General features: G+C 53.1%; 8 protein-coding genes across 8 annotated transcripts; 3 read left to right on the forward strand and 5 right to left on the reverse strand.

Annotated features, from left to right (window-relative positions):
* Positions 1 to 383: 383 nt before the first annotated feature.
* On the reverse strand, positions 384 to 2,590 carry LTS14_004538 (uncharacterized protein; the record flags this gene model as incomplete). The annotated part of the gene is made up of 4 exons (XM_064837240.1): positions 384 to 1,407; positions 1,684 to 2,008; positions 2,069 to 2,136; positions 2,580 to 2,590. 4 exons carry the CDS (start codon positions 2,588 to 2,590, stop codon positions 384 to 386), a joined length of 1,428 nt encoding a protein of 475 aa, XP_064695199.1.
* Positions 2,591 to 3,112: 522 nt separating this feature from the next.
* LTS14_004539 (uncharacterized protein) lies at positions 3,113 to 3,682 on the reverse strand (the record flags this gene model as incomplete). Its single annotated transcript, XM_064837241.1, has 3 exons — positions 3,113 to 3,407; positions 3,467 to 3,586; positions 3,633 to 3,682. 3 exons carry the CDS (start codon positions 3,680 to 3,682, stop codon positions 3,113 to 3,115), a joined length of 465 nt encoding a protein of 154 aa, XP_064695200.1.
* Positions 3,683 to 4,450: 768 nt separating this feature from the next.
* On the forward strand, positions 4,451 to 5,281 carry LTS14_004540 (uncharacterized protein; the record flags this gene model as incomplete). Its single annotated transcript, XM_064837242.1, has 1 exon — positions 4,451 to 5,281. One exon carries the CDS (start codon positions 4,451 to 4,453, stop codon positions 5,279 to 5,281), a length of 831 nt encoding a protein of 276 aa, XP_064695201.1.
* A 304-nt stretch (positions 5,282 to 5,585) lies between these two features.
* On the reverse strand, positions 5,586 to 6,437 carry LTS14_004541 (uncharacterized protein; the record flags this gene model as incomplete). The annotated part of the gene is made up of 3 exons (XM_064837243.1): positions 5,586 to 5,795; positions 5,853 to 6,178; positions 6,233 to 6,437. 3 exons carry the CDS (start codon positions 6,435 to 6,437, stop codon positions 5,586 to 5,588), a joined length of 741 nt encoding a protein of 246 aa, XP_064695202.1.
* A 714-nt stretch (positions 6,438 to 7,151) lies between these two features.
* Positions 7,152 to 8,866, reverse strand: LTS14_004542 (uncharacterized protein; the record flags this gene model as incomplete). The annotated part of the gene is made up of 4 exons (XM_064837244.1): positions 7,152 to 7,982; positions 8,033 to 8,420; positions 8,483 to 8,614; positions 8,664 to 8,866. 4 exons carry the CDS (start codon positions 8,864 to 8,866, stop codon positions 7,152 to 7,154), a joined length of 1,554 nt encoding a protein of 517 aa, XP_064695203.1.
* Positions 8,867 to 10,211: 1,345 nt separating this feature from the next.
* LTS14_004543 (uncharacterized protein) lies at positions 10,212 to 10,901 on the forward strand (the record flags this gene model as incomplete). Its single annotated transcript, XM_064837245.1, has 1 exon — positions 10,212 to 10,901. One exon carries the CDS (start codon positions 10,212 to 10,214, stop codon positions 10,899 to 10,901), a length of 690 nt encoding a protein of 229 aa, XP_064695204.1.
* Positions 10,902 to 13,833: 2,932 nt separating this feature from the next.
* Positions 13,834 to 17,617, reverse strand: ROM2 (RHO1 GDP-GTP exchange protein 2; the record flags this gene model as incomplete). The annotated part of the gene is made up of 2 exons (XM_064837246.1): positions 13,834 to 13,905; positions 13,982 to 17,617. 2 exons carry the CDS (start codon positions 17,615 to 17,617, stop codon positions 13,834 to 13,836), a joined length of 3,708 nt encoding a protein of 1,235 aa, XP_064695205.1.
* Positions 17,618 to 18,437: 820 nt separating this feature from the next.
* VMA11 (v-type proton ATPase 16 kDa proteolipid subunit 2) lies at positions 18,438 to 19,221 on the forward strand (the record flags this gene model as incomplete). The annotated part of the gene is made up of 4 exons (XM_064837247.1): positions 18,438 to 18,516; positions 18,603 to 18,685; positions 18,800 to 19,083; positions 19,179 to 19,221. The coding sequence occupies 4 exons, from the start codon at positions 18,438 to 18,440 to the stop codon at positions 19,219 to 19,221; spliced, it is 489 nt and encodes a 162-aa protein (XP_064695206.1).
* Positions 19,222 to 20,227: the final 1,006 nt, after the last annotated feature.

Here is a 20,227-nt window from a genome sequence, read left to right on the forward strand (position 1 = left end):
ACCTCGCCTCTTACTATTGTGTACCTTCGCAGTACGTCCGAGGTCTACACAGCGATGCCGTCAGTGTACAAAGTTACCTCTGCCATTCGGCATCGTAATGGAAACTGGACCCCGCAAATGTTAGTCGAGCTCGAGCTGTAGACGGGTGTTGTTTGTTGACAGCATCCCGCAATCGCGACAACATTAACGGAGTAGTAGTTAATGTCGCGATGAGGTGTGTTAAAGTGGAATCCTTCGATGATTTCGAATGCGATCAAGTCAAGGCAGATTGCACAGATCAAAGGCGTTTCAACACTATCAACAATCTGTCTCCTATGTCACATACTCATCTACCAACACCAATGACATTCACCACATTCCTCCCCACCCCTGACAACTTCCTTCTACAAGCGGCTGCCATGCACAACCTTGTAATCCACAGCCAACTCCCTCCCCTCATCATTGATCACCAAAACACGAACCGAACCACGACCATTGTTAAAGCTCTCAGTCAACCGTCCAAGCAAGCTCGACTGATCAAGCACCCTCAGACCCTGCTTAACATCCCCAGTCTCAGTCATAGCAACCACACGACCATCATCACGGATGTCCAAGACACGGTACTGCTTGAACACCGGTCCCAGCATGTTCTGGACAATGACGGAAGGAGATGGGTTGCTGACGAAGCTGCTCTCCTCATGCAATTGCTTGGTGAAGAGATCGACGCCGAGGTATCGGTGCTGACCAGTCTGAGCGGAGGTGGTGATGCGGATGACTTGGCACGGACGACCTTGCAAGATCAGGAGATCGCCGATGCGGATGTGGTGACATGGGATGGTGATGGTGTTTGGGATCCCGGCTCCGCGAGAGACGGAGATGCGCTCCTCGCTGCTGTAGCGTGGGGAAGACATGGTAGTGGTCTCGCGTTCTTCGACTACAGTCTCCTCGCGGTCCTCGTGGCGGTCGGAGTGGTGATGATGATGGTGGCGATCTTCGTGTTGCTGGGGTCCGTACAGGATGCGGTCGGCGGCGCGGTGAAGGCCGTGGCGGAAACTATGATAATGGCCGTCCTCGTCGTAATATCCCATATCAAGACGGTGTTTACGATCGCTGGTGCGCAGTGGATCGACCGTGCGTTCTTCGGTGACAGTGACCTTCTTCTCGTCGAAGGCTACGGGCTCACGCTCTGGATAGCCGGCGGCTGGGTAGTCGCGGGGCGAGGTGGACTTGTCTTGCCAGGTACGCTCTGAACGGTACTCCTGGGTGAAAGGAGTAGTGCGTTGACGGTACTGGTCTTCAACGACGTCAAGACGACTATCGTAGTCGACTTGAGTGGCTGGAGTATGACGGCTGTTGTACTCGCGGTCGTAGGTCTTGTCCTCAACGTCGATCTGAGCGTTGGTGTAGCGTGAGTATGGCTCACGGTAGCTGTGGAACCGAACTCGTTAGCGAGCTGGTCTCGGATGAAGCGAGTCTCGGTAGTGATGATGCAGGCAAAATTGTCGACAGGGAAGAGGTGAGACGAGAAGGAGAGTCAAGGCGTTGGTTGCTAGGTCGACAGCAAAGCAAGACCCACATGGCGCTCTAGCGTGTTTGCCAAGGCGCCATCAGGGGGTGCCCTGTGCAGAGCCTCCAATACAACACAGAGAGTGAGGTAGTAGGGCAGAGGAAGCAGAGATGGCGACGGGATGGGTGAAAACGTACCTTCTCTCGCGATCGACTTCGATGCGGGTGTCGCGACGATCTCGGAAGCGGTCGTCTTCGTGCACGCGGACGTCCTCTTCGATTCTTACACGGCGTCGATCGGGCTCTCGACGGTAGCGGTCTTCTTCGGTGATGCGAACGTCCTCACGCGTGTAGCGGTTGTTGTCGTCTCGACGGGAAGGGATGGCTTGCGATTGTTGGTATCGGCCTTCCCGTCCAGCGTCTTGGACTGTGATGCGTTCTTCGCTCTTGACCTCAGTGGTCTCGGCGGATGCCTGCTCGTTTTTGTATGATGATGGGAAGACGCTGAACGGGACAGGTACTCCTGCATGATCATTAGCAGGTGATCATTAAAGTTATTGTTATGATATTGATGAAGACTCACTAGCGTCGAAATCCAGGTTGACGAGCGGTTTCAAGGCCTCCAGGTGAATGAAGGCACTCGAAATAGAGCTTTGGGATGGGTTGAAGAGATGTCAGAGAGTTGAAGAGGAGAGCAAGAGCAAAGGCAATGCAAAAGCGGCTCAACCGGCGAGCCGATTTGCGGACTTTGTATAGCTTGAGCTGGTGGTGAGTAGTGTGGGATGCAGGAAGGGGATTCGGTGTGCGAGTGAGAGTGAAGAGGTGGAGGGGAGTGGCTGGGCTAGTCGACCATCGCGCACAGCTTGGACCCTCGTCAACAAACAGCTTAGCGTATGTTTGGCTGGGCGACGGCGACCATTACTCTTTCCACCTTATCAAGAGATACATGGGCGAAGAGTCTGTACAGCCTGATATCATGCAACATCCTCTGACCATCACAATAATGTCTTCGTGCAATCCCACCAACGCCCTCCAGCACTACTGTTTGTACAGACCACTCCACCTACAGAACATGTACATCCAAACCTTCTTACCGAATCTCCATCTCCCATTGGCTGCCTCTACAAACACATCTCACATGCATCGCATCAGCCACGGTGCTTGCCACGATTCGTCGTTTGACTCTGCAACTCCACCGTTTCCACTACATCGTGCAGCAGAACGTGCAGAATGCCTGCAGCTGAGACTCCCGGGAGGAGAGCTCTGGAAGCTTGACGCGTCGTGCGAAAGCGAACTAGGGTTCTGCAGGGCAATCGCTGTTTTCCGAGATGCATGGTTTGATGCTGCTGCCCGATCAGGGCTCTGTCACGTGGTCAAGAGTATCGTGGATCTGTGTTGCAATTACATACGCGTCTTTCCTCAGGTCAGCACTGTGATACCTTTTGACCAACGAGTGTGGCCAAGTGAGAAGATGATTCAGCCCTTGATATGCTTGCCGATGCCCTCGGTCTTCACTTGCCACGATCTCCCTTAACTTCACACTAAGCCCAGGACAATCCCCGAGCAGCGTCCAGAACGACTCTGAATGGATCAGATCTTAGAGGCGCATTCGACACAGCCCTGCTATTTATCTGCGCGACCCTCCGCCGTGGTCCATCTCGTTCTCAAAGACATCTTCTACCACTGAGTTGAAGTCTGGCTCCAGTACGCGATAAAACAAGAATCGCTGCACACGATCCCGCGCGTCTTCGAGCAGGCCGAGGACATCGTACTTGCCCGCTATGGCCAATAGTTTGAGGTTGAGGTAGCCACCGGGCCCTCCCATCGAACTGTGCGGATCGAGACCGTAAAAGTAGCTGAGCATACCTACCACCGCTTCTGGATCGTCGTCGGGCATGTTGAAGATTTTCGAGCTTGCTTTCCTGCAAAGTCGTCAGTCTCTCGACGCGGCAATGACTTAGATGACGGATGTACTTTGAACTGGCCCTCCAGCGCCGCCTTGAAGAACTTCGATGAAAGGACGAGCACGAACCGGTGAGCATGGATCTCACGGTCGGTGAGGACGATAGTGATGTCGGAGTGCTGCTTGTTGCTGAGGTACCTACTAAAAGTTAGCTACGCCGTACTCAGAAATGAGAGCGATTCACGTATACTGTTGCAGCTCAGTGTCGAGAGCCGATGCTATCGGTGTCGACATTGTTGCGGTACAACTTGTCTTGCAAGTTTTGTGTGCTGGCTTATACAGCAATATCAAGAAGATCCAGCAAGAGACTCACATGCAATCATGCGCACGTGACGTTGTGGCTGACGCCTTGCTCTTTAGGAAGGTACGACTCACTCAAGCGAGACATTCGCCACCATAGTATCGTGACTCCCGCATCAAACACCGACTGCCACGATGACGACGTCGGTGACCTGAAAACTGGCCATCCATTCACTGTGAGCCTGCGTAGCTCTCATGTCTCAGCGGAGCAGAGCATGATCATCAATAACGATGCCGGTCATCTCATGACCAGCTGCTTCTCCCAAGATGTTACTCTAATGTGTTGGTCGACGATAGTCTTTCCGCGACGCTCATGAGGCTTCACACCAGATCCAACACTTGCAGTAGTGCAACGTGGCTGCATATACTAGACCTCGATCGTGATAGCATCGCGATCAAGCACGAATCAATCTGTTCTTCCATGCTTTTGCCGTCAAGCACTGAACCTTTAGCCTCGACCCTCTGAGGCTGCCACTCCCCCTGCAGGACGTGGTCCAAACCGCCAATAGAATCGGCGTTTCTCAGATGATTGATCGGAGGACAGCAATGTTTTCTCGCCACTCGTATGCGCTTGCACGACGGTCTCTGCTGCATATCACCAATTGAGCAGTCATATATGCTCCGGGACTACAAGACCATAAGAACGTATTCTCGGTCAACGATCCTGGGACATAGTCTCAAGTCGACTAGGCACTCAGCCCGATGGCAGACTGGCAGCGGCATTTCGATGCCACTCTGGAGCGCAACAGAATAGCACAAGCCGAACTCCAGCAGTACGCTTCCGCTGCTGTCCAACGCAACGAAATCGCCCAAGCGGAATTTAGGAGCTACGCCGATGAAGAAATCGCCCGGAATGACAGAGCGCAAGCGGAGTTTCGTCGAAGTTTAGAAAGGGCCACAAATGCGCCAACAGTACCCCAGCTAAGCTCGCAGCCTTTCGCGACGCCGGGAAGAGGCTTCGTTTGCGACCCAGTCACTTTGCGTCGTGGTGGGCCTATCTACACGAGCTCATATGTTCCGACTATGGCTGTCTGTCCTTCATGCTACGCTACGCATGTCAAGCATACGCCGCTAGCTTCCCACTTCACCCTAGAAGAATTACAGATGGAAACAGAGCATACCTGTGACATGTCCGCCACTGCAATCCGGGCGGCATGGCTGAGGTACTGCGTACGCATTAGCCATGGTAATGTTGGAGACGCGGAGAGAGTAGCTTGTATCATACACTTTGCTCAGGCCTTCAAGATGATCAGTGATCGAATACAGCACTTGACCCCAGAAATCACACGGCTGAAGCAGGAGATTCAGGAGGCCAAGGCGCACTTGTTGCATCAAGAGCTGGGCAGTACACCATTACTTCCTGCCCTGACACCTATGGGGATGTTCAGTGCTGGCTCTATCGCCCATCATGCTGCCATGTCGAGGTACGTAGCTGGCTCGGATGTGAACGAAACAGTGGCGCAGAAGCAGACGGAGACGGTGAGGTTGAGGACGGAGCTGAGGGGGTTACTTGGAGTGCCTGATACATACTAGAAGCAATCACCGTACAGTCCGATACTAACATACAAATATGAACTTCATTAGTCCTCCTTGACACGTGGTTATGGATTCTTCCCAGATTCATGACATTTTGCCGTGCGGTGAAGCTCTCATACAAATCGCCGAAGCAGTCAGAAACGCAGCTAGCGCTGAGGGAATTACTATGAACAGGTTGTAGACCGACTTTGTCGTCATGGTACCGTGCTGATCCACGCAATGATCTTCGAAGCACTCCAAGTGGTATCAAAAGAAATCGTCATCCCCCAAAACTCCCGATGCCCACCCATCAAGCAGATCATCATAATATCGCGAGTAGAAGAGGAAGCAAGAAAGCCGTTGCAAACGCCATTTGTACGGGCGGTTGTTCCATTGTCGAGTATGCGCCTGATGCTAAGGCGGTCGTGGTGAAGACCAGCTGGAAACCTAGGTCTGAGCTATTGTAGCAGTTGTCTTGCGAGACTGTCTCGACTTGTGGGCTGCCGTCCTCGACGAGTGTTACATCTACGCACTGTAGAAGGTGTCAGCTGTTGATCCCTGAGTTGACAAAATAGGAAGTGGTACATACACTGTACAAAGCAGCTCCGTGCTGCGCCGCCTCAATCACCTGAATCGTGATGTTCTGTCCCACGGTCAAGTTGACATTCGCCGGCATACCCACTTGCGGTATACACCATTGTCCGGGATACTCGTCGTTCGTAGGTCCTGTGATCTCAAAAGGCGGTACAACTGGATGTGACATGTTTGGCGGCGCTAGTTGGCCTTCTTCTTGTATGCCGATATTGATGTAGAAGAATGCTTTGCTGTGCCCAGGAAACCATCCGGGCTGTACCGAGAGCGCACCGCCTGATAGCGGCCAAAAGGTTCGGTTTGTGGTTTGAGGCATACCGCCACCTAGAGCAAATCAGCTACTGCTTGTCCTATAGCTGCGCATGGCGCTATACTCACAAGGATACATCCACTGCATGCCCCAAGGGAACGATTGGGTGCCATTCTGATCATACATTATACCTAGACATTCCGGACAGTCCTCTGGTGCCGAACCATTCATGTGTAAATTGTTCCCTCTCCAGCCAGGGTATGTGATGACTGTATGTGCTCTTGCCAGGCCGCATGCTGCGACCGCCGCCACCAAACTCGAGAGTCTAACCATGTTGTGCCAGGCACCTCAGCCGAGCTCGTTCTCCTCAGTTGTGCCGTAAGGTGAAGTCGCAAACCCTTTCGCTATGGCTCGTCGTCTGATATATCAAAGCCTCTCTAGTGAGTGACACCTGGCCGCGCGTTGTCGACCGTAGCTCCAACAGTGGTATCGAAGGAATAGTGAGATGCAACACGACTTGTCATGAAACAGCAGTAGGATGACACAGTCAGATTTGAACAACCTCAACTTCAATCGCTCGGAGCAAGGAAGCAGATACACCAGGGATAAAGAAACCAGACGACCTCACCAGCAATCCTTAGCGCTGTCACGCACGCCCACGGCATGAACTCCCGTGCATACCGCAAGAGCACGCAGGAATCGCAGCCAGCTTGGCGGCAATACAGCAAAGCGATTGGAGTGAGCCGGACTGAGGACGACGTGCGATGCAGCTGGCTGTGATCGGCTAGCTGTGTGCGCTGTAAGCGCCGAGTTGGCCCCTACGAGGTATGATTGGTTGGACGACTCTTTCACGCTAATGTGTAAGTTCTTGGCTGGACGGGGTCGTGAGAGTGGATAAATTGATCTCGGCTCCCGCCAGATATTGTGTGAACCGACTCTTTGGCTCGAACAGCCTCACGTGAGATCAAGTCTCGGTATGTTGTTGATGATGTTGCTGGCTTGTATATACAACTTCGAGCCGTCACGTTGCCTGCTTACCATCTCGGACTACAGACTGTATCTGAATCCTTTGCTCTCCTTGTCAGTACTGTCCTTAAAGCCTTCAAGAATAGCTTTCTCTTCCGCGTCACGGATGACCTCCTCTCCTGGTCCAAGTAGACGATCTCTTCGTCTGTTCTCTAACGCCATATACGCCCACAGGAATGCTGCAAGCAAGATGGTGGCAATATAGCACACGATCAATCCGGTGAGAGCCGAGAAGTATCTCGGCGCTTCTTTAGTATTGAAGATGTTCGCTCCAGCAATATTGCCAGCGGCGTAGAAGACGAACCACATGCCATTTGAGATACTTCGCTTAGTATGTCCTGCAATGTTCGTGGTCATCAGGTTCCAGCAAAGGATGATAGGTGCTCCGACCACTCCTTGAAGCCAGCTCGAGCCGACCAGAGCCCATCTGTGGTCCAGACTTGTGAGTCTGATGCCTAGAAGACCTCCGAGCGGTATGAGGCAGACAACCATGATCGTCAGGCATCGTACATTCCCACCAAAGGTTGCTATCAGACCACAAGATGGTACAACGATGAACTCGATAACGCCGTTGGGCAATTGCAGTAAGGTGGCGTCGATACTCGAGAAGCCGAATCCTTTGATCAAGGCAGAGCCGAAATTCGAAACACCACCGTTGATGATCCCGGTAGCCATGCCAATCAGAACGAGCGTCCAGACCTTGACGTCCAGTAATGCTTCCACGATCTGCTTGGGCTTGTACTGTTTCGTCTTGACCCCGACCATATTCTTCGAGACTCGATCTACAGCCACGACCTTTTGCTTGTGTGACAAGAACTTTGCATTGGTCGCAGAGTCAGGCATAAATAGGAGCTGGTGATGGTCAGCACGGATCTGTATCATCTTCAGGACACATGGCTTACGAATACGATACTCCACACAAAGTTCATTAGCCCGATGACAAGGAAGATCAGCTGCCAGGACTTCAAACCGATGTTATTGACATGTCCAAGTCCGAAGCCCAGCAAAGATCCGATAATAGTAGACATGCCATTAAAGCCAAGGAAAATACACATCCGCCACGGCTGTTCGGGACGAGTATAGTACATCGCCACAATGTTCATGATCGAAGGCGAAATGCCAGCTTCGAAACATCCGAGCAGAAACCGCAGAACCAAAATTCCGGCATAGTCCTTCGCGCCGACGTGAGAGACCAGAAGGATACTCCAGATGAATATCATGGTGCCTGTCAGCTTGCCTATGGGTGCTCGTTGGATCAAAAAATTCGCTGGAAGGGCCCAGAATAGATAGCTGGGCAAAGTGTCAGCCAAGCTGTACATGTCTACCGATGGGGCTGGTCATCTCTTCCATACCCGAAGTTGAATATGGCCGCGACCCACGAGTAGCGGTTCCACTCCAGATGCAGGTCAGGGATGAACGAATATGCAGCTGCGTAATTGAGGCTAAGCTTATCGAGAAACTGGAGACAGTAGGTTATGCAGATACTGTACATCACGATCAGTAGTTGTTTGGGATTAGTCTTTTACTACGTACATAGGCATGATGATCATATCGAGCTTTCGTTTGACGATTTTCCGTTCTGCTGCTAGTTCTTCGGGCGAGTACTGGTTGATCTCGAGGAAGAGATCTGCGGCTACGTCTCGTAGTCCTTCGGCTTCCTTGGTGGTGTCCAAGTCGAGGCCCGGTGGGATTGATCTTAGTTGATCGGCTTGTCCCTTGTCTCCAAAGACCGCCATTGCTACTGGCGTCAGGAGATGATTGGCTAATGATCGATGATGTCAAGCAATGCTCACTAGGTCGTGGTCGAGACTATGTCGTCGATTGCTGGAGCTCGAAGTGCGACAGAAAATCGCTGAGTCGTCCGTTCAGACCTGGATATATGTCGTCGAGAAAGACTTATCTGAAGTCTGTTCTGGTTGAGGATAGCTGCATTATGATCCTCCGTCGGCAGAAACTGCCTATCTATGCTTGGCACTTGCCGGCATCGCGATGACGGAGGCATAGAGCACGCCCTAAGCAATCACGCATCTGTGTCCATCTTCTTGCTCGGATGCTAAGCACATAACCAGTGCGTAACGTGACAGCGGCGGAGGAGGGAGCATGTATCTAGTAGTTGACAGCTACCGGTACCTTCCTTGCGCCATGAGCCAAGCTTTCTGCGCCTCAGGCAATCGCGGACGGTGGCGTTACATTCAAGCTTTGTAGCAACGCCTTTGGCATCCTGGGGGCGCATCACCGGACAGACTTCCATATGACAGCTGCAGAAAATCAGTGAGGAGCATACGAGGAACGGCATGCTTGGACACCCAAATTTGCACAACCACGCTCGCAACAGGTGTACGAAGCAGACCGGGCGCTTGCAAGAGGCACAGCCGACCAATCACTGGCACCCGCCTTCCAAGCGCCATACCACACGTTAAAGCTTCAGCCTTCTCCAACGGCATTGTCATACCAGGCGGCAAAGCCATACTCCTACACGACATCCCATTCGTGCCAGCAAGACCCATCAATGATGACAGAACCATTACCCCGGGCTTCTACCTGTCCTTCACCAATACGATGCCTGCATTGTTGCCACACCGGACCACATCAACCACACCACCCTCTGGCACCCCTGTACCGACTATATGAAACTGATGCAATGCAGTGTGGAGAGCCTGAACATCTTTGCGCGTCCCCAGCGCTATTGACAGCGGTAAGTGCTGTTGTCGCGTGCAGACTGTGCCTCATGGTCGAGTTTCTTTCTTATTACCCATAGTTTTTGCCTTCGGCCTTCCCTTCTCTTCTCACTAGTCACATCTGTTTAGTGCGGCGGAGCAGCTTTGTCTTGTCCTCGTCCTTGTTTCCTTTCCTTGGCTCGACTATCATTGTTGTTACTACTCACGACCGACTGGTCGTTGTCCTGGTGTAAGGCACGAATACAGTCGGGCTGTACGAGGCCTGTCTGCCAGGTGCACAGCCCCCACTTCGAAAGCTGCAGGTCAGCTGTCCTCGACACCGAGATAATACTAGGCCACTGGCCGCTCACCTGAATAACCCTTTGCGACACATTTTCGGAGACCGGGCTACCCTATCGACAATATGGAACGCTCACTCTCATCATCTTCCGGTGTGCATTCCGTACCAGAGAGGACTGACTCGGCAAGCCCGCCCTGGGAGAGTCGTAGCATTGCTCAAGTACCATATATCGACTCGAAATCCCAACCTCTTTCCGAGACGGAGCGCAGAGCACTCGGAGACCTCTGGGCAACTCGTTCTCACTCATATTCCCGCCATCGACCAAGCACCAGCGATGGACGGAAACAAGCAGCCTACGCTTGTAAGACCTCTGACGTCGACCCGTATCCGTCGAGTGCGGTAGCCGCTCCCTACGAATCATTCACATACATCCCACCGGGTCCAGCAACGGCACCTCCTGTGCAATCTCTAGCCCGAGTCTCCACCCCGGACGACTTCACAGGAGCATCACCTCGGCCTTCAGAGACTACATCAAACACTTCTTCGTCCTTCTCCGCTACTGGTTCACCACTGCCACATCAGATGACGCATGCCTTACCCGGTACAATGGCCAGTCGAAGCAGGACACCTTCCCGGACCCGGGTCAAGCCTCGCACGCGTGCGCGAAGTGCCACCAGACGTGAGACTCCCGAACAGCATGTCAAGCTTGGCAAGCGCTTCCGGACTGTGTTCAAGGATATGTTCAAGCGGAATGTGGTTGATGAGTCGCAGTACGAGGCTCTTAAGGATCGACACTGGACGGAGGAAGATTGATGAGTATATGAAGGAGTGGGCTGAGTGAAGTGGTCCACGTCTGTTGTAGAAGTGCTCAGAGTATATGCCGGCGCACAGGACGGCATGCTGACTGACGGACCATACCTAATCTGGACACATTCACCAGGTTCGAAGATCGGTGCGGGAGAGGGGCGAGGCAAGGCAACACTAAGGTTCGAGTCAAGATGGACTTGTGTAGATGGTGACTCAGAGAGTGACTTATGGCAAGGCGTTGGCGGCGATAATACTGACGATATACCTTCTATGATTCGCTTAGTCTGGACACGAAGGGCTGGACTTGTCTCTCACTAGCTACTTATTATTACACACTGTTCTTTGTCGTCACGATCCATTGGATCTAGCGAAATACCCCGAGAATACATAGCTCTTAGTTCACGATAGTCAGGATGGGAAAAGAATGCTAGCTGGTCAATGACCATTCCTGAGCTGTCTCAGCCACGCTTCAAGAGACTGTGGGAACGTTCTGCCAAGCAGCAATCATCCACAGACTTGTGTATGCGGACCACGATTTTAAAAGGGGTCACGACAAGGCCAGCCTCAATACGCTGGTAAATTTTACACATATGTGCAGCGTCTCGGTGAGAATCTCGTTCCTTTGGGTTCGCTCTCGTAACGACTAGGCATCTCAATGGCAGTGGCGCTGCTTCATGACCGTGGTGCAAGCTTGGCGCAGCAACGCTTCAGAGTTCGGGAGGGTTGTGCCGTGCAACGAATACCGGCCGTGCGACCTGCTGCAGTCCCACGCTGTAAGGTTCGTCCTTGCCCTGATTGAAGAGGTGAAGGAGTGCGTGCTATCATATCGAGATGTCATTGTTGGAGGATACCCGCCCGGCATTCCATTATCGAGTGAGTCCTATACCGCCACGAGTCGACTCTATATCGGAGACGAACATGACCACAGGAAGCCATTAGATGACTTCCTCAGTCCAGAGAGCTACACCGCAAGTGGCAACAAAAAGCAGGATATCGTGCTTCAAAGCCACCGCCACGCGGCTTCTGCCCTCAAGCTACACTGGCAAGCTCATCGCAGCCGTCGGCTCCCTCGTATCAATTGCTGGCTTTTCTTGACCAGTCTGGACTGGTCTCATCACTGTCAAGGACCTTCGCTGGTCAGAGCAGAATAATGCCTTGCAGTCGTGTGTCACACTGGTCAGCATCAATTAGTACTCCGAATACTGCAATACTACCCTCGCTTGCGGGGTCAAGCCTCCAGCGATATACAAACGGATACTCCACTCAGCTCAGACAGGACCACACACGTTTGATATCTCACTAGGTATGCTGGTGGCTGGTTTTGGGCTTGTAGCATGTGTCACCGCATTTGGGGTAGCACTTTGGTGGGTATAGAGGCTCGATCGATCTAGAGATACAGGCTCGTCCCTCGAGCTCCAAGGATTTATTCATCCGGAATTCAAGGTCTCGACGCGACTGAACTCGGGCGAACCTGGCATGCATCCTCTAGTTTGACGGTCGGGCGACATGCCCTCCACACCAGTGCGAAACTATACATTGACAGCGCCTCGTCAATATTCGATCCCGCCTTGTATACAGCCGGCAATCTCCTGCGCAGAGTCACACTCGCCGTCTCGGGCAAATGCATCATGCCTTGTGCCAGTGCAAAAGAGAAAGGTCGTGTTTCTGAAAAAGCCACTGCCCGTCTGTCCCCTTCTCAATCCCAAACACCACGGAACGAGCGTCGAGCCCAATGATGCTCCCGTCCATCCACATCAACATTTACATCCCAACGTCAACCCACTAATCTCTTCGCCCAATAATACTACTTCGACATCATCAATACCAATCACCTCTATTCCATCCTACCAGCCTAAGTCCCGAAATTCTGAGTACATTACTACGCGGAAGCACGCACACGACGATACCACATTTCTATGCCAGCGACGTAAGAATATCAGCGTACCGGAAGAGGATACACACCATCCTGGTGAACCGAAAGAGGAGTAGGTCCCTGTTGTGCTTGGAAATAGGCTCCAGAGTAAGGCGAGTGAAGGTAGTGAAGTGGTCGAAGGCTGAGAAATGATCTCGTGTGGGACTCGGCGCTGACTTTGCGGACGATTGTGAGCGGACCTGTACGAGTACTCTGTCCGTTGCGTCTGTCTCAAATTGGTCAAGCAGAATCGATCAGTTCGGCGGAGTGTTTGAGAGTGCTCTGCCCTTGTCAGCAGTTCATGAATGTTCTGGTATTCGGGCGTGGTTAAAGGCGTAATACTAGATCCTTGAATGCTGCTGCAACCTGAGCCGTCTATTCCTCTGCGCGTCCGGGTGAGCAGTCAGCGATACCCATAACCCACAGCCATCGCCAGGCAGAATCGGAAGATCCCAGAAACAATGCAAAAGACAGTTAGTAAGAACCAGTACTCCGGATTGGCTGAAGGCGCAAGAAAAGGTTGATCAAAAGGTAATATGTACAATACGTACGCATCCGCAACGAATCCGCCACCAACCTCCTAAGCCAGCATTATGCTCCAAGATACATTCATGCTTGCTCGCTCGCACATCTCTTCTCTTTCTTTACCTCGCTTCTCTTCACTCCACGACACGACATGGCCTCCCCTCGTATCGTCTACCAGGCGGGGATTTCCTAGACTCCGCATTGGTAGCCCACTGACAGGCCAGGTTTGCAACTCGGACACGATCCATATATGCCACACAGGCTTGCTGGGGAGGGCGAACCAAAGCCTGCGCGCTGCACAGTTCGTGCCTCGGTCCTTGTACTGCCACTGACGGTAGGCCGTGGCGGCTCGGATAGCGACTCAGCCATGTCGAAGGCCATGTTGCAAAGGCCATGATCAACGCTAAAGCCGGGGTCAAGATAGCCAAGCCGTCGTCCAAAGTGGCCCTGAGTTCCACATCATATGCACATCAGACCAGAAGGGGAAAGAGCCCGCCGAATCTAGCTCTTCCCCCAAAAATCTAACGAAGCAATGACATCCTCTCCATTCTCATCCTCGTACGCAAAAAGTATCTGCCAAGAAAACCACATTAGCACAAGCAACCCCACACCAACCCACCAGCCTCCAGAATAGGGACAAATTACTCACCTCCCGCGTACTCTGATGCAAAAACCTCGTCTGCCTCTGCGTCTGAATACAAACCAACCCCCCACTCTCACTCGACCGAACCTCAATAAACTCCGGCTCAAAAGCCATAATGAACTTCTCCCCCCACGTAGCAAACGCTTCGGGCCTCCCCTCCCACAAAATCTTCCAATCGCCCCTCGCCCGCCACCCATTCTTATTGACATAGAAACTAAAATCATTATAACAGAGTAAAAACTCCGAGGTGTTGCGTTCGATGTAGATGGGTTTCACGGTGGTTTCCCGCCTACTGACGAAGTCGAGCGAAGTGTCGGCTTGGTCGAGGAGGGATTGCGTTTCTAGTGTTTCGAGGGAGACGATTTCGAAACCCTTGGCGCCGCCGACGCAGAGTTTGGAGCGCAGGAAGTGGACGCTGTTGCTTTCCATCGGGATGTAGAATTCCTTGTACGGGCGCAGGACCTCTTGACCTGAAGCCAGCATCTTCGCCAGACCGGATTTCTTTTGCCGTCCGGCGCGCATATCCATTGGTTCGAAGACTTTGACCGTACTGCTCAGGGAGTGGGATTTCACGCAGCAGACGAGGGTCTGTCCGTTACACATCCCGGCATTGATGTAATTGGCGTGGCAGATCCGGCGGCCTTTTTTGCTCGGGGCGTTAGGGCCTTCTTCTGGGTCGAGGGCCTCGAGCGGGTAGGTGTAGACGGCTTTGTCGCTGAGGACGATGAGGATTTGATGCTGTTCTAGCACTTCCAGCTGTGTGACGAATTTCGCTTCGAGCATCTTACGTGGTTTGTTGGGGCCTGTGGAACTGGCACCTGGGCCGTCCTTTGGCCGCCGTTCACAGACAAAGACGCCAAAGTCCGTCCCGATGACTAGTTTCCTCCCGCCGTCCATGGGTCGACAGCAGTTAATGCGGACCGTACTCGTGAAGAACCCCTCGCAGAGTTTCGTAAGAGCAAAGATCCGATGCCGTTCACTCAACTTCTCCTTCTGCGCCTGGATACACTCCATCCACTTCTCCCGCATAATCTGATTCTGCGTGAAAAGCGTAAGTTCATACCCACCCTTGCCCAACCCCTTGAACGTGATCGGCCACCCCTGACTATCACTCCCACCCTTACCCGTCACACTGCTCGTCATGGTCCCTGTGGCCCTGGTAACCACACCGGGAATCATACTACTACTCGGCCTCTTGACCACCCCCATCCGCGGCAACACCGCATCCATCTCCTTGATCTGCAACAGTTCCAATGGGATAGGTTTCCGATACACCTTCATCTCCTCCCGCTTATTCACCATCTTGACCCTGACAAGCAACACGGCATGGTCGAAAAGGTAAGCCGTCACATCCGCCGCCTCGGAAGTCGGAGCCTTCTTGAGCGCACTCTTGAAAATCAACTGCCGTGTCTCCTCCGTCAATTTCAAATCCATATGCGGAATCTGTCCCCACTTCAGCTGCGAATTCAACGCCATCAAATTGAAATGATTCTCCGCCTTCCCACTCTCCTCATTCACCCTCGTCAACGTCTCCTTAATCAACGCAATCGCGCGAACAAGATCATGCTGATCCGGATTATCCTCCGCCGTCACCTTCAGAATCCCGCCAAGCAGCAACGGATACCTCGCCAACCGCGTCGTAGGCTTCGTCAAGTACCCATTCAACTCCAGCTTCCTGCTCTCCTTCAACCGCTCCGTCTCCTCCACAAACCGCGCGAAGGCGGGGTTACTCGACTTCTCCCGCTCGAACTCGAACTTGCCGAAGAGTTGATTGGCGCCGTATTTGATGAAGGGGGCGAAGAGGCCGACGTACTCGAGGAAGATATCGCCCACGTTTCTAACGACAGGGTTTTGCTGTTGTCGTCGAGTCAAGGCTTGTGCCATGCGGGCATTGACTGAATGCACTTCTTGGCAATTACTGAAGACGGTCCGGATGAACTTCTCGCGTCGATGCTCCGGGATGGGTGACAGTTCCGGTGTTCGCAAGGGCTTGATCCAGAAGTCGCGGAGGTATTCCAGGTCCTTGACGAAGTCGCGCTCGGTGTACATTAGTTCCGAGATCGTCTCTTGCCTCTTCCTCTCCCGTTCCGAAACACCGTCACTGACTTCCTTGGATACGGTATTGATCCACAGTTTCTGCTCATTCTCCATCTCGTCGTGCAAACTGGATCGGCTCGTCTCACGGCGCAGACCAGGCGTCACCTTCATGTTGAGTCGTTGCTGCTGTTCCAGTCGTCGCGGACAAGCGATAGAGTAGCATAGATTATCTCGATTGCAAGTCGGCGAATAGCATTCCGTCAAAAGCGTAAAGACGCCGTTGACTTCCGGCGGATCCTCATTGAGCGTCTCCTTGAATTGATAGATCTCGTTAGGACTATCACGAAGCCTATGCGCATATGCCACCTCATGAAAGAACTTCTGCGCATCCAGTGATCGGCCGAGAAGTAATGCCAAGTTCCTGTCGCTCGTGCGGATGATATACGCAATGAGCTCCACAGCCTCGTAACCAGAAAAGGCATTCTTGTACACCAAGCCATCCTTCTCCTTTTCTATCAACGGCACCCGTTCCCGAAAGGCATTCGCCACGTTCGAGAGAAGTGCGCCGTAGACGAGCGAAGGTTTCTTCTGAGCCACCATGGTCCCTGTTCGTCCAGAATCGCTTCGAATCGTGCCTGTGACTGAGGGGCGTGGGCTTGTGGCATCTAGACCTGGCGGAACTATAGTCGACGCCATGCTCGTCGTCCTAGAGATGGTTGAGGCGTTACTGGGCATCCTGCCGTTCATCTGGGGTGCTCCAGATCCATTCGTCAAACGGTCCGGGTGGTATCCATTGGTCATAGTCGGCGTCTCAGAGTGTGGATTAGAATCCGTAGTATCCTCCGATCCCATCCGTTGCCGATTGGGTATGACTCGTCCACTCATCGTTTGCATGTGATCTTCTCCTATCCGCGAACCCATCGTCATACTCCGCTCATCTTGCCGCTCTGGCACCACACGACCTTGTGCTGTTGTTCGATTGGGCTGGTTGAGGTATGGTTGTGCTCGGAAGGCATTGGCGGGCGATTGTGCGTAGTTGCCGCCGGGTGGCTGATACACGGGTGGTCGTGTTTGCGATAGTGACTGCGTACGATAGCCGTCGGTGTTCAATGCTGGGCCTGGTGGTGCATATGGTCGCTGGGTGAAGGAGCGTGTTTGCTGGCCTTGCATGGGATATCCTCGTGGGTCCACCCGTTGTGGCTGACCATAGGGTGTTCGATCGGGCCGTATGGGCTGTGGTAGGGCTTGTGGCGGTGGCGGTCGTCTCTGCGGACTACTCTGGACCCCATACCCCTGTTGCTGCATACTGTGAGGTGGAGGCGGAACGGGATATGCTCCGTTCGGCTGTGTCCCCGGCCTCATCGCTGGCCCTCTATTCGTGAAGCCTTGGGCACTCGCTCCACTCATCGTCGCCGCTCGATCATTGGGGATCTGAGGGGTCGCGCTCGTCATCGTCTGGCTTCGTCCCTGGCCGGGAGGTGCGGCGCCGAAGATGTTATTGAAGGCGGCATCCCGAGCAGCGGACGAGGCAGGTCCGAACTGATTCCCTCCTGCTCCTGGTGGCCCTCCGCCATAATTCCGCCCCGACTGGGCCTGATATGCCATGGCCGTTACCAACTACGGCGCCGCAGGGGATGCGCGTCTGCCTGGTTCGCTGGCAACTTCACGTGCTGTTGCAGGTCCAACCCCGCCAGACATTCGGCCTCCTCACTCACTTCCCTCCTTTGCTCCTTTGCTCCTTCCCTTCCTGTCGCTCAAGGTATATTCCTCGCCTCTTTCGTCCGAGCACTTCACTTCACTTCACTTCACCGATCCGACTATCTCCGTCTCCACCAGGAAGCAGTCGCTGCAAGATCAAAGATTGTGTGCGTGAATCGGGTTGGCGGGTTGTATCATGCACTGCAATTCAGACGCAGGCGTAGAGGTCGCACAAGCAGGAGTTGTCGGTACGCGGCTGTGGTTGGTCGACAGGGTCAGTTGCAGCGAATGGAAACAGAGATGGCAGCCGTGGCGGCACAAGAAAGCAGGGTCCGCGATTGTGCCAAGCAGAGCGATTCGTGGATTGATCAGAATGATTAGAATTATGTTTCTATCAGCAGATATTGGTTGAAGCAGCAAAGTACAAGGAGTATATATCTGTCTGATGGTCTGGGGATGTCTCGCGAGTCTCATATGCTGCTCTGCTACACCGTCCATGTCTCGCAAAACATCCGATCGAGCATGAACCGTCTTCAAAAGTGACGCTCACGTGCCGACAGTCGGTCATCATCCATGTCCAAGCTCCGACACATCTCCGGACGTGCTTTTGGAAGGCGCATAGGATACCGTAGCAGAGCATTCACCTACCACACCTCATCTCGCCCACGCCATCCGCCCTCTCATCCCCCACCACGTCCCCATCTGAGCCTCGCAGCCAACCGCCATCATGTCCGAGAACGACTATGCGCCCAAATTCGCGCCTTTCCTAGGCATGGCCGGCGTGGCATTTGCCATGATATTTGGATGTATGCCTTACACCATCTATCCATATGAGATGAAGAACAAAGCACTTGGTAGAGGATATGGGAGCTGAGACTGTGTGATACTACAGGCATAGGAGCAGCATACGGCACCGCCAAATCCGGCATCGGCATCGCAGGCGTAGGAACCTTCCGCGGCGACCTGATCATGAAGGTACGTCTATCTCTATCACCCAACATCACCTCATCCAGACATCACCCCTCATTCTTCTCACTCCGACACCGGGAAAATAAGACACCACTAATCACATCTCCCTCTCCCCCACAGTCCCTCATCCCCGTGGTAATGTCCGGAATCATCGCCGTCTACTCCCTCGTCGTCTCCGTCCTCATAGCCGGCAACATGAAACCCCCGCCCGAGAAACACTACACCCTCTTCGAAGGCTGCATGCACCTGGCCTGTGGCCTCTCGGTCGGCCTCACGGGATTGGCGGCGGGTTATGCGATTGGGGTGGTGGGGGATGCTGGTGTGCGGGCTTATATGCAGCAGAGTCGGATTTTCGTGGGCATGGTGTTGATTTTGATTTTTGGGGAGGTGCTTGGGTTGTATGGGTGAGTTTGGTTATCTCTTCTTGCTTCACTTCATGGGAGCATGTGGCGTAGTGCTGTGTGAGATAACTGAGGACTTTGCTGACGTCGTGATGCAGATTGATCGTGGCACTGATCCTAAATACGAGAGCCTCTGGCTAAGCTGTCCATGTCACCGAGGGAGCTGGAAATTCTGTCCAGCTGTTTGCGTGGAGATTTCGAGAAGCATTGCGTGGCGGGGGAGGAGTTTTATGAGGTAAATTTTAATTGCATTACACATATGATATTGTATGATATGCGCCCATTGCGGATAATCACATCCAGCCAGAACTACCTAGGGCAAGCACTTTTGACATTTCATCTTCTAGGAAGGAACAGTGACGAGGAATCAGTTCCGTGACACGCTCTAAATGTCGAGAGAGTGGATGCAGCGACGATAAGTGGAACCTTCCTGGTCGAAAGACACGACCAGCTCCTTTAGAAAGAGATCTATTAACTCTCGCTATGGAGGACTGCGCCAGTGAAAGGCTACATCGTCTGGACTACCCGAGCTTCGGAGCAGTCTCGCCACGATTCACGCCACTCACAAGCCCTTGATGATCACATCCGCCGCCTTCTCAGAGATCATATACGTGGGCAGCGCAATAAATGTTCCCGGGATCTTCGCAAAGGCCGAAGCGTCAACAACCCGCAAGCCCTGAACGCCACGAACCTTGAAGTTCGTATCCAGGACAGCATTGACGTCGTCGTCGGCACCGATGGGTGCAGAGCAAGACGCATGATGGCCCCACGCTTCATCCTTAATGAAATGCTTGACATCCGCCTCGCTCGAAATCAGGAATGTGAGGGGAATACGGAGGATAACACAAGATAGTCTTGACCGGGGCCACTGATCCCCGGCCGTGTATGCGGGACGCGGTTTTTGCCATGCTTCTTTTGAAGTACTCATAGGTCGTTAATGAGCTGAGTATACATACTCTCCGATTGAGTATCACGCTCGAGATGCATGTCGCTATCATAGTCGTAAGTAGCACTGGCCTGGAGCTTCGGTTTCTCGCCTATCTGCCCCTGCAGTGGGCTGAACTGTCTCGACAATGCAGGATGGCAAGCATGGCCATGATGGACGGGCATGGGTTTGGTGCCAAAGTCGCAAGTGATTCCTTGGCGC

This window comes from Recurvomyces mirabilis, assembly GCF_035927965.1.
Source record: "Recurvomyces mirabilis strain CCFEE 5264 chromosome Unknown scaffold_10, whole genome shotgun sequence".
Taxonomy (NCBI): Eukaryota; Fungi; Ascomycota; class Dothideomycetes; order Mycosphaerellales; family Teratosphaeriaceae; genus Recurvomyces; species Recurvomyces mirabilis.